Source organism: Microtus oregoni, unplaced genomic scaffold (genome assembly GCF_018167655.1).
Source record: "Microtus oregoni isolate MIOR12 unplaced genomic scaffold, Mior012 000012F_ref0000307, whole genome shotgun sequence".
NCBI lineage: Eukaryota > Metazoa > Chordata > Mammalia > Rodentia > Cricetidae > Microtus > Microtus oregoni.
Genome location: NW_024543071.1, coordinates 42372532 through 42386332, shown reverse-complemented (window position 1 = coordinate 42386332; position 13801 = coordinate 42372532). Strand labels below are relative to the sequence as shown.

Genomic DNA, 13801 nt, shown 5'->3' with positions numbered 1-13801 from the left:
GAACCAAAAAGCTCCGGAGAAACCCTGTCTCGAAAATCCAAAAAAGAAAAAAAAAACATACATAAATTGCATCTACATATGAACTCTGAAATTTTCATAGGCTCAATTCTTACAAATAATTTCATCTTAACACAATAAACAAGTATTACAAAAACTTATATCAAATCTTCTAAACACACAAAAAACACATTTGAATTCTTAATAAAACAGTATTTTGCACAAACTGATATTACCTCTCATATCGACACTATTTTTATTAATCTAATGGTAATCTGAAATTACCTCAACTTCTGCCTGTTGTCTAGCTATGGTTATATTAAAAACATCCAAGGTTTTCTCCAACTCCTGAAAATATAAGTAAAACAAGTGTTACATAGTAAACTTCAGAATATAAGCTACTACACTAAGAAAATGCAGTGTGAATTCATCAATATGTCCTCTCTTACATTCTGGGATGCAGTGTTTTCTTACATAAACAAACACACATACAGGAACTTGGAAATTAGAGCAGAACGACTTGTAAACAGAGAAATCATCCCCATTATGAATATAGTTATAATCTCTATAAATAGAGATACATTCAAAAACAACATACATGTACTGTTTAAAATGTCTTTCATTGGGGGTTTTAATTACAAATAAAAATAAACACATCAAGACCATTTTAACTAATACTGTAATAAAGGCTTCATCTTATAGAAATAGTTTATATCTACGAAGATATTTCAAGAAGGCTTACAAGTACTTGAAATCTGTTAAAAACTACTCTTAACTTCTCTCCTTTTCAAACTGCTAAGTTATGGATACAAACTGAGAAGAGCTACAATCCTAACACATCCGTGCCTTCCCATAATTACTTTCAAGTTTTAGGTTCAAATTTTTTCCACCAAAAGAAGCAACTACGACTTATTATTCTTCAAGAAAACAGCATTCCTTGGATTGTGCTATCCAGTATACTTAGGGAATTCCGGTAAAGGCCATAACTAAGTAATGAAATATGAAACCACCTGAAAGGTCTCTAGACCCAAAAATTCCCCATTACTTCTTGTCTTCAGTTAGTCATCTACCTTAAAACTGAAAGGAAAATGTAAAGTTTCAATCTTTTCAGAATTTTCCATTGAAAATTCTAGACTCTAAATGGCTACACTACTTTCAAGAAGTTAGTTATAGGAGGGGAGGAGAGAAAAATGTATAGCTCAATAAAATTCAATTAAAAAAAAAACGCTAGTTACTCCTGGTCTGTCCAAAGTATATTTTACCTGTTTTTTAAAAAGTTCCTTTTAGATTATGCCATAAGGCTAAGAGCAATACAAAAGTAATATTGATGTGGGATGTCCTTCAGTATACGTGTTGCTTTTTTTGGCTAATGAATAACACTATTTTGACCAATAGCTTAGTAGAGTAAAGCCAGGTGGGAAATCTGAACAGATATACAGAGAGAGAGTAGACGAAGTCATAGAGACACCATGTAGCAGCCTATGGAAAGATGCCGGAATGCCGGAACCTTATCAGTTGGCCACAGCCTTGTGGTGATATATAGATTAATAGAAATGGGTTAATTTAAGATGTAAGAATTAATTAATAAGAAGCTTGAATTAATAGGCCAAACAGTGTTGTAATTGATATAGTTTCTGTGTGATTACTCAGATCTAGGTGGCCGGGAAACATACGAGCAGTCTCTGCTTACATATTATAATTCAAGGCACATAATTAAACATGCTGCTGTTAAAGACTATAGGTACCACAAAATTAAGATCCAAATTATTTGTACAGGCAGGAAATCAGGAAAGCTCAAGTAAGGATGGCAGACTAAGGTAGAAGTACAGCCAGAGACCAGGACAGGTGGCTGAGCAGGGCTACACAGGCACACAGATTAAAAAGGAGCTTACACATACAGAAGAAACTCCACTAATACACAGTAAGATAATAACAACAGAAATATCATCTACCCAATCATCAACAGAGGAGTTCAGAAGCGATATGGCAATCACTTCTGAGACTTACAAAAGAAATAACATGAAGCTTCACATTATGGTGTATGTAAACCCAAATCCTTTTAAACTGAAAATAATATAAATTTCAAAAGCAGAGTGAATAATGTCACCAGGTTTTTTATTACACAGCTAAAAAGTAAAATCCCTAAAACACCCAAATAAGAGAGAAAGAAAATGGTCAGTAAAAAGCAGACTAAGTAATTAAAATGTAGCAATCACTAAAAACTGGGAAGGGCCATAGAGCTGGCTCAGCAGGTGAGCCACCAAGCCTGACTACCTAACTTACATAGTGGGAAGGAGAAATAGACTCCGAGTAGTCCTTTCACCGCCCCCACCTTCACACACCACAATGAGCATGCACACACAAACACAAATAAATGTTAAAAACAAAAAAACCCTAAGGAGAAATTATGCACAGTAAAGTATTCAATGATTGTTTTAAAATGCTAACCTCCAAAGACATGAGAATTTCAGGAGATGGCTTCTTACTTGTTAACTTTTTCTTATAAGATTCTCTATATTGTTTCACTTTTTGCCTATGGTCTCTAATATGCTTCCAAGACCACATCCGTAAACGAGGACAAACATTTACTTCAAGAATACCGTGTATAGCATAAGCCCACCTATTCAAAAAAAAAAAAAGACCCCATACTTATACCCAGATCAACAATACCAAAAACAACTAAATTTATTTTTTCTAACATGAGTAACTACAAGACTATTAAAACAGCATTCTATCAGAACACTCTATTTATAGCAACATTCTACTAATTACTATATCTTGCAACAAAAAATAAACAAAACACTCAATTTTGTTTAAAAATATAGTTTTGCACAACTTAATGCATAATTGGAAAACTAGTCAATAACTATAGAAATAGTTACTTTAAAATGTCCTACAAGTCATACAAACTAAACTACAACATCAAAAAAAAAACAGCAAAATTTTTAAATTTAAAAATGGGGTTACATGGATAAACCTCCCAGAACCATCTCAGTTACTAATATTCAAGCTGAGTTAATAAAGCTCTAATGAGTTAAATGGAAATCGGGGGGGGGGGGGGGGGAGGTAGGGGCCGGTGGTGAGCGGGTGGAGCACTGCAGAAAAGCCAAGGAAAGTTTTAATTATTTCAAATATACTGATTCTTCTAGAGTACATGAAAACTACAGTATTTTAAGATTTTTAGTTGCAAATTATTTTAAAGAATTTCTTGAGTCAATTCATTAACACATAAAGGGAGCAACATATATTCCTAGACCCAAATCAGTTTGCACCAAATCTTAGAATAACTTTTAAAAAACATAGTTAATTTAGTTTTGTGATACATTCTTAAATATTAGAAATAATAAAATTAGATAACGTTTTTTTAGAACTTTCAAAACAACTGAGGCATTCACCATTCTTTGGCATGGTAGTGAAGAGGCACGCTGGGCTTGAACTTTCTGTAGGGCAGGTTTTGTGTCATCATGTCAATGGACTCGAGGAGCTCCATGAGACTGAAATACTAGAGAGACAGAGTCACAGCTTTCAGATGTCTCAGAGCTCCTATTCACTACTGAAGGCAAAGCTTACATTATCAAGTTTTAAAAGGAATATTTATGCAACTACGAATTTCAGAAAACACTTAAAAATCTTAACTTTGCTTTTATCAAACAATAACTAACAATCTAAATGTCATCAAAGAAAATCACCTGTGGTTTATTAAACTCAATCACTATGGTATGTAGCTCAACGTCCAGGTTTATTTTGGGGTCAGAAAAGTCAAAATCTGATCGCCGGTTCATCTGAAGCTTGGCATTAGCAGATATAGGTCGAAAAACTGAAAAATAATACAAATTGAAAAACAATTAGAGTTCCAGTTCAACCATCCTAGCACTAAGGAGATCAGCTGGAAATACTCCTTTACACCTCTTTAGCAGTCTCTCCACAGTCCTACATAGGAACACTGCTGAGAAGGAACAATTTTAATTCTAGATTTAATTTAATTTTAAAGAATATTAGAAATGTTAAGATTATATTTATAATTGATTCCATTTTATGATCTTTCTCTGTAAACTAGTCCTCCTTTCAATTTGCATAGATAGATGGCAGAATATGAATTTGCCCAGGATCATCTTCTTGGATCAAATGATATCAGGAAAAGTAGTAAGTATGCAGAGGGAGAACAGTGACAGTATAATCTAAACTAGGATTAACTACTGAATTATAATCTAAATTGTATATAAGTATAATATAATATGTTTGTATTAACCACCTCTAGAACATGTTTTAGACATTAAACATAAATATTGTTGGAAAATAAATCAATATTTGAACTTTTGGACCTAGAAAAAAAAAATCACTGATCTGCCACCTCCCCACCACCCTTCACTTTTGACTTGTGTCCTTACACTGCTAAAAATAAGATTTATTTCTTCCTTGTTTTTAATAGATATAAATATAAAAATTACACATACTAATAGAAATCCACACACTGTTCTCATTCATGTATACATTGTAATTATACACTGGTATAATTATTTAAAATTTCAATATATTTCTCCTTGCTTTTAAAAGAATTATTTGGGGGGGGTGGGAATGCTCACTGAGGCTGAGAGAGAACATCACACCCTCTAGAGACGGAATTAGAGGAATTTGTAAGGCTTCCCACATGGATGCTAGAATCCAAACTCTAGTTGTCATGACTAAACAGCAAGCATTCTCAACCAGGCTAAGTCTGGCCTCACTTTTTAGCTTTTGAAACACACATGCTGTTAACTACAATCAGTCTACTGTGGGACAGCACTCCAGATCCTCTTGCTCCAGCTAAATGTAACCAATGATGATCCTTTCCTCATTTCTTCTCTAATTCTACTTTCTTATCCGTTATTTTAACTATTCCCTCAACAAGTTTGCCCTTTTAATACACCAGTACTTGCTCAGCAAAACCCAGTTGCACACTTGGACCTAATAGCACAATGTGGCTAGAAAGGAAAAGGTGACAATCATAGTCATTATTCTCACTTTAATACTGTAAATATTAAGTGAATTCTTAATGTTATGGAGAGGGAAATCAAACAGCACTCCCATGTTTACACTGCTAAAGATCCATCAACAATTTATTTTTAAATTGTTTTTAAGGTTGACTTTTTTGTTTCTATTGGCACTGACCACATTCATACTACAGCATGTTCCTGGTGGCCAGTTATCCAAGAATGAATTTTTTACTTTTAAAGGATTGATTTTAAAAAAAAAAAAAAGTATGTGTCAGATTATCTACAGCCTGCAAAGGCAAAATATCTGACTATATGGCCCTGTTGCGTGTCTAACCTACTCTAGGCCCAAAGGTTTTCAAACCTGAGAACTCATCAGAATCACCTGTAGTGCTTATTATTACACTCTCTAGTGCCAGGAGAGTCAGATGCAAAAGGCCTTGGAGAGACTTAGAAATGTGCACTTGAAACAACCTTCCAAGTGATGATAAGGCTGCTAGTTTGAACCATACTTCAAAAACAATGCTGGCTTAAGTCCACACTCTCTTCTACACCACTATTTCGTAGTTTCTCTATTCAAAAGCTTACAGTACCTAAGATGTTAAAAATGCTTGCATACATACCCTGAAGAGAAATTGCATTAACTCCTATTGCCTTCCCTACTAATACAGTTAATATCAAGACTCTTCTCTTACAACAAAAGTGTCTTAAAGATGAACTGATTATGTCCTGTTCTTAAGAAAACTCTAGACCATACAACAGATGCCAACCCTTTCCCCCACATCAATCCAGAAATCCAAATCTCTTGCATCATTAATTTTTCATGTTCTACTGGATCGTGCCCACCTTATCAAATAAAAAAGTATATTTCTCCCATTAAGTAGATCAGAAGAGAGGAAGTAGACTTGTAAGGAAGAATAACTCAAACCAATTCTCTTTGCCTTCCTACAAATATGCAGCTATCAACTTATGAACATCAAATTCACTTTCCAAAGCTTGCTTTAAAAAGAAAAACAAAACAAGCATAGTTTTAGGCTACTACTATTTTAGTATTGGCTAATGCTATGTTAAGAGAATCAATAGGAGGGAATTACACTGTCAGGTTCCGCAGTGTACTCATTTAACAGGCTCAGACAGAGGCAAAGTTCATTAACACCTAGCCCTGATCTAAGATGGCTTCTCTGGTGTCCAGTTACTACTGCACAGAGGACTTCCTCAACATCAGCCTTTTGTACTGCACAACAGCTAAGGACAGTCAGCAAACACCTTCCCCCAGGACCCAGTACAGACAGAGAGATAAGAGTTCCACGAGTCTCATCAGTCACAGAGTTGGATTTCCAACAAGCTTTGCTAATACAATAGTAGAGACATTCTGAACCTTAACCATGTTCATCTCACTTCACCAAGGTCTGGGTTTTAGTCACACAAGGGAGAGGGTCTATTTTTAGAACCTTATCCTTAGCTCAAACATAGGGTTCCTCCTTTCACCTTACTAGTCTACTTTACCCCAGTCAATCCTATTAGTCCAATCTCCTTTTACAGTTACTAATTATTTTCTTTCTTCAATGGACTCTAAAACACAGAAAATGTAAGTCAAATCTAAATACATCATAAACATGATACAGAGTTATCAGACCTAATATTTCCTCTGAGAAGGAATTAAGAATAAAATCAACTTCAAAATAATGAAAATAAGATTTTGGCACAAAGGACTGGGCATGTAGCTCAGTAACAGAGACTGCCTGGGATCAATCCCCATCACTGAAAACAAACAAAAAAGAGAAACAAGGATAATAACAAAAACTGCCAAAATTGGCAGAAGAGCCATTTAAAGAAATTATAAAAAGGTTAAATAGCACACATAACATATAGAAATATATAAAGGAAACTTTCAGTGACGCCAAGAAAACGTTGAGGAGGAATATTCTATGCCTTATAATGTCAGTAAGCCAAATTCAAGAACTAAATTAAGCATCAACAATTGATGTTTATTGAGTATTCTCAAGTCTAAAATATGTTTTTAAAATTGTTCCTTTCTTCTATATTTTAGTAATTATCTTATCATTATAAAGTTAATATATAGGCCAGACATATAGGTGAATGCATTTAATCCCAGCATTTGGGGCAGAGTTAGGAGAATATATCAACTGAACTACAGTTTGATATCAGCCTAAACTACACAGTAAGTTCCAGGAGAGCCAGGGCTACATAGTAGGAGTTAACATAGTGGGGATTGAGGCCTGGGGGTAATATATGCTCACTTAAAATAACTCAACAGTAAAAGATAAAATTTTTAAGTTCCTGCCTTTAATCTCAGCATTTGGGAAAGGCAGAAAGATTGTCTTAAATTTAAGGCAAGCCTGGGCTACTAAAGCAACATCTGTCTCAACAACAACAACAAAAAAATATTTGAACACTTTATAAATATAAAGATCATACCACTGTGGTTATACCAGCTAGCGATATTAAACTGTACTTGTGATTCTGAAACATCTTAATAAACATCACTATAGTGGTCTACAGAGTGAGTTCAGGACAGGCCCCAAAGATACAGAGAAACTCTGTCTTGAAAAACCAAATTGATAATGAAGTTTGTTTTTGTTTTGTTTTGTTTTGTTTTGTTTTTTTTTTTTTTTGGTTTTTCGAGATAGGGTTTCTTTGTGTAACAGCCCTAGCAGTCCTGGAACTCACTTTTTAGAACAGGCTGGACTCAAACTCACAGAGATCCACCTGCCTCTATCTCCTGAGTGCTGGGATTAAAAACGTGTACCACCACCTGACATAATCCTTAAACTTTAATACAATTCATTAACATTCTTTTTTGTTAGACATTTTTCCTATTGTTTTGAAATGTAGTCAGAAAGTCCAACAATAAAAATTATGTTAAAAGGGTAAAGTATATTTTGATATTCACATATATATATATATACACACACATAATTAGGAGAAAATTTAATATAAAATAATCCAGTATATCAACAACGCTAACATAAAAGTTTATGCTAATTTTTCTAATTATATTTTTATTTTATCTAATAACTTACCAAAGTCATAACCATCTGGGACAATATTTTCATTGACAATACCATTTTTCAAGACTACCTATTAAAAGATAAATTGTTTTTATTTATATTTATGCAAATATATCTTCACCCTACAAATTTATATTATCTACAAGAATATTTAAGAGCAATTACAAATAAATAATTCATACTCCACAAGATAAAATTTTAAAATGCCTAAGTAATCCATCATTAACTGTTATGAAAGAATGTTCCAGTTAATTCTGTTTCTAAAAATCCTGCTGGATTTTGTTTAGAAGCAATACTGACTCTAAGGATGGATGATTGACTGGGAGTTAAACACTATACAAAATATGGTACAACAAATATACATACAAATATTTACTTACCAATGATTCATCATAATCATTCAGATAATACATCTGAGACTTCACATTCCAGTAAGCAAAGAGATTATCTAATCGGATTAGCTGAAAATAAATCAAGTTTATTAATGTCTATTAACTTTTTAAAGAATTTTTAATGTTTACTATGCTCAGAACTCTCAAGTAATTGAGTCTTACTCTAAATGAAGTAAACAGATATAATTCACATAAATTTTTGCACATGTAAACAAAAATCACAACATCATCATTTGTCTTTCCAAAATTCTTTTTCACCAAATCAATGGGTTAGAATTTATTTTACCTTACGAACTAGTTTTTCAGTTTCATCATGTAAACATGGAATCCAATTTTGATCAGTTGTCTGAAGAGGAAAAAAATATAAATAAGTAAAAAAAATACCATTATATATACAATAAGCAAGTCATTATCTCTCATACCCTGAGACTAATTTCTCATAAAAATGCCTTTGAAAACATATCATTTAGTCAAAAATACTATTATCAGACCACTAACCCTAATGCTTTGCTTTCAAGGAACTTCTTTGGTCAAAAACAAGCAGAAATAAGCAATTTCAAACAGGTAATTTTTAGAGATCTAATAAACAGCAGATAGAATATGGCAAAAAAAAATCAAACACAGAGGTGTGCCAGATAAAACAACTAACCTAAAATCATATGCTTGTTGAAAGGACTTCAGAAAAAAATAGGCTTATGATCATGATAGTTCATACACCATGAATAAAAACTACTCATTATAAGATTATAATTCTAGACGGGAATATATAGTTTGGTTCGTTCACTTGTTTGTTTGGTTTGTTGTTGTTGCTTTTGGTTTTTTACAAAGGTCGAAGATATGGCCAGAGAATAAAACACAGGAAGGAAAAGGGAAAACCAAATACATTACTTAGGGTCCAATTTCAAAGGTTTTATAGACAATATAAAGACAAGATCACAGATTTTAAACGAAGGGTAATCAAAGTCACTGAGGACAAGGCCAGTATATAATAAGAACTCTTATCAAGGAACACTACAGGAGGCCCCAGGTTCAAATCAAAACACTTCAAAATTTTAAAAATAAAAAATGGGAAATACAGTAAGGAAATCTTTATTTGCATATTTCTATCCAAACTGGGTCTGGATATGCAGCCCAGATGGACTTGGCCTCATGATACTACCTCAGCTTTCAGATGCTGGGATAACAGCTCTGTGTCCCCACTCCTCACCAGATTATGATTTTGCAAAGATGGCTCACACTGCTGTGTGAAGAACTGACGGCAAGTGTGGCTCCCAAACTTCAGCACAAATTATGATCACCAAGAATGACTTTGAAAGCATAGATTTCACACTGGAGATGTAGTTCAGTGGCAGATTGCTTACCTAACACACCAAAACCCAGCACTGCAAAACCTTATAATAATAAATATGGAAAACGCATATCAGGATGCCAACCCAAGAGTTTTTAACTCTTTGACTCTGGTATGGCAGACAAGTTTCCAGGAACCTCTAAAGGTAACAATTAAACCTACGGTTTGTGGGGTTTCAGAGGTGTATAGAAACAAGTACGGCACTTGCAGAGGACCAGGTTTCACTTCCCAGCACTCACATGGTGACTCACAATCACCTGTCACTCCAGTCCCAGGGGATCCAACACTCCTTTCTGACTTCTGTGGGCTGCTGTCATGTGCATATGGTGCACACAAATACACTCAGGCACACACAAATACACATAACATACTTTAAATAAATAAAACCACTGCTACTGTGGCAATGATTTTCACATTAGCAAATATAAATAGTAATTCTCTACATTTTTAGTATGCCAGCAGCACTGACAACAGACATCATCCACTTGTACTGAGTAATCTCTGACTTCTCCCACTCCCTCCCAGTTCCTTTTCTTTTTCACTTGCAGACCATGTTTTATAAAGAAACTATACACAAAAATCAAATGGAAGATGTAATGCTGAACTGGAGTTAAGTTGAATTGTACTATATGTAGCTACAAAGAGGCAGGCGGATCTCTGTGAGTTCGAGGCCAGCCTGGTCTACAGAGCTAGTTCCAGGACAGGCTCCAAAGCCACAGAGAAACCCTGTCTCGAAAAACCAAAAAAAAAAAAGTGAAAACCAATGTAAAATGAAGAGTAATTTACAGAAGAACTATATAAAATATCTGAATCAACTTAAAAAACCAAATTTATGATATGTGCCCTTACTTATTCAATTCCAATCCAGTCTAAGGACTTCCTAGACCACTTCTACACAAGTAACCAAACACATACCTCGTACAGGTCTGATGCTGACCTAATCATAATCATAAACCTGACTATACTACACTATTTAAAAAGTTACATTTCCTTTTTTAACAAAGTACCTGCATGCTGAGATTTTGAAGGGAAATACCAAACGAGAGTGGTTTGTCTTGATTTGTGATCTAAAGAAAAACAAAGTAAATTACTTACTGGTTTAATCAGCTGAATAAAATTCACTTCATAGAAAAAGTCAGTTACAAATATTCAAAAACAGTCTTTTCAGAATAATTCTTGTTATATTTTTTCTAAAAACAAATTGCTAAATATTAATGTTAGTATTTTATAAAAATTGCTACATTTGTAGAAATATTTTTAAATTTATAAAAACATATTAAAATTGATGCAGTAATCTGTTTAAAATGGGAGTGCACTGAGTTGTGTGTCATAAGTAAAGAAGTCAGGTGACAAAGGCAAAGTGCAGCGCTGCCCTGTTTCAGTCTGAAACTCTGGATAACCCTTTACTCCAGGAGACAGCGGACTCTTCTCTGTAGGCGGCTCAGTCTCGATAACTACTTTGTTTCAGTCTGAAACTCTGGATAACCCTTTACTCCAGGGGACAGCGGACTCTTCTCTGTAGGCGGCTCAGTCTCGATAACTACTCTTCTTCTTAATGACAAATAAGGCAAAATGTAAGGCCCCAGTCTCAGCACCAGATCACAGACAAGCAAACCCAGCAGTTCACCACCATCACCTGCACTAGCACAGTCCAGAAGGCCCTGCCCCTTCCTAAAATGGACGGAAACTTAACTGAGATAGCCAACACGTTCAGCACCAACTTTTGCCAGTAAGAAAAAATATTCTATTTTTACATAAACTCTCCAGCAGTGTGTTTAAAAATAACCTCTATGCACTTTAGAATAAGAAATAACAGAAAATACTTTAGGCTCAAAGACCTACCTACTTGGAGCATGTTTTAATAGACTTGGTCTTCCCATGTACATACTATGTTTGCTTTGTTTCAATTTCAGACTCTTCTGCCACCATTTAAGCAGCATCTGGAAGCTCTCTCACATCCACAGATGTTTAGTGCCTCTCAAAGGTCTTGTATTATGGGTATAATTTTATTTTAAATGGGAAAAGGGGTGACTACACTCAAAGATTTATGTATAGTTATTGTAAAAATCCAACTTCTTGTTAAGTTTTAATTGCTGAAAAGTATGTCTGAAGCTAAGGAAGCTGTTTAGAGAAGCTGTTTCTTCCAAGAGCCAGGAGCAAGCCAGGTTAATGACATAATCCTCTAGGCACACGTACGGCACTTGTGCCATTTCTACCACACAAGAGTACATAGACAAACTTGTCAGACATACACTTTTAAAAATGATACAGTAACATTTAAAGCAAAAGGGGTGGTTATCTATAATTCTGCACTTGACACAATCTAGAATCGCCTGAGCAGAGGTCTCAGTGAGGCCCTATTGGGTTTGGGTCCTGTGCAGTGTAAGAGTGGCAGGAGCAAGATTAGAACAGGAGTGCACATTCATTCTGTCTTTGCTTTGACTGTGAATGTAATTCTCTGCTTCATGTTTCTGCCCTGACTTTCTGCAATGCCAAACCATGACCTGGATTATAGCCAATAAACCATTTCTCCCTTAAAGATATTTTTGTTGGGGCATTTTATCACAGCAATAGAAAATGCAAAAACTAGAATAGCAACTAATTATATATTTAAAGAAACAATAAACTACTGAAGAGCAAAAAAATAAGTTAACTCTACTTATTCCTAAACCAGTACTCTTTCCAGGAGATAAAATAAAAAGAAAAAAAAAATCTGTGAAATTCATTTACTCCCAAGACATAACCTGGATAACCCAAAGTTTTAATACTTAAGCAAAGTATAATCAAGCACTCATTAAAAATGTAACAATAAAAAGAAAAGATTGTATGGTCTTCAGCTCTCTGTCCCTCCATCTCCTAGTATTTCTTAGGCTGGGCACAGAGCAAAAGTCAGTCACAGTAACTAATACATACATGAGGAAAAAATACTCACATCATCTTCATAACGAACATGGATATTGGAAATTTTCACTTGAAGATTTTTTATGATTTGAGTAATTAATTTTTCTGAAAAAGTGTCCTGTTTCTCCTCCGGAGGATTTTCTAAAATTGCAAATGTTCCTTTTTAAATTGAATGAGTCACATACCCTATAAATATTCACATTTATGGTATAAACATATTAAGGTCACATATTGCCTTGATAAAGAAAATGTATAACATTTTCAATAAATCATTTGAGATCTCCAAAATCTCTCATACCAAAGGATTTTCAAAAGCAACTAAATGCACAATGTTTAAAGACTAGTTTCCTATCTTATAAGACTAGCGCCAACTATGGTAAGTTCATTGGTATTAAATTTTATAACCTGATTGTAAGGGTCAGAGGACAAAGACATCTGCCATGAAACAGTGTCTTATTACTATTATTATTATTATTACTATTATCATTATTATTATTTTGGTTTTTCAAGACAGGGTTTCTCTGAAGCTTTGGAGTCTGTCCTGGAACTAGCTCATGTAGACCAGGCTGGCCTCGAACTTTCAGAGATTCCCCCGTCTCTGCCTCCTGAGTGCTGGGATTAAAGACGTGCACCACCATGGCCTGGCTTGAGACAGTGTCTTCTATAAAGGTCAAAATACTGCAGTAATATAAGGCGGGATAAGACAGGAACTTGCTCTCGTCAGTATGAAAATTTCGTAGAGGTGAGAACTCTCTAGTGGCTTGGCTGCTTTGCTTTTCTGATCTTTCAGCTTGAACCCTAGTATCTATCTGTCTCTGGGTTTTGATTACTTGAGCTACACATAAAATTTAAAAACATTTTAAGGAATTGGTTTAAAATCTGTACAACAAGCAATCATATGTGTAGGACTCCACCCTTTCCCAGCCCAATAGCTAAGAAACTATCTTTTGTCGTTCAGTCTACTGAACATTTAAGAGTTTATCACAGATAAAACAGACCTAACAGGCTCCAAAACCTGATAACAGCATAGGGGGAACAGGATGAACCTACACAAAAACAGAGATAAATAAAAGGCTTCATAATAAAGTCACATCTGTATTCACTCACTAAGTAATAAATTTATTTGCCAGAAAAGGTGGCACATACCTTTAATTCCAGCAC

At 34.5% G+C, this 13801-nt stretch overlaps 1 protein-coding gene across 3 annotated transcripts in view; it reads right to left on the bottom strand.

Moving 5' to 3' along the window:
- Vps13a (vacuolar protein sorting 13 homolog A) overlaps positions 1-13801 on the bottom strand; it is a 197239-nt gene that overhangs the window by 151813 nt on the left and 31625 nt on the right. For all 3 annotated transcript variants that reach the window (XM_041661420.1, XM_041661421.1, XM_041661422.1), the window contains exons 6-14: positions 12672-12781; positions 10747-10806; positions 8678-8737; positions 8380-8460; positions 8012-8069; positions 3687-3814; positions 3393-3499; positions 2446-2617; positions 283-345 (exon numbers count right to left, since the gene is read on the bottom strand). In XM_041661420.1, coding sequence (XP_041517354.1) covers positions 283-345; positions 2446-2617; positions 3393-3499; positions 3687-3814; positions 8012-8069; positions 8380-8460; positions 8678-8737; positions 10747-10806; positions 12672-12781 — 839 coding nt within the window. The remainder of the gene's footprint in view (positions 1-282; positions 346-2445; positions 2618-3392; positions 3500-3686; positions 3815-8011; positions 8070-8379; positions 8461-8677; positions 8738-10746; positions 10807-12671; positions 12782-13801) is intronic.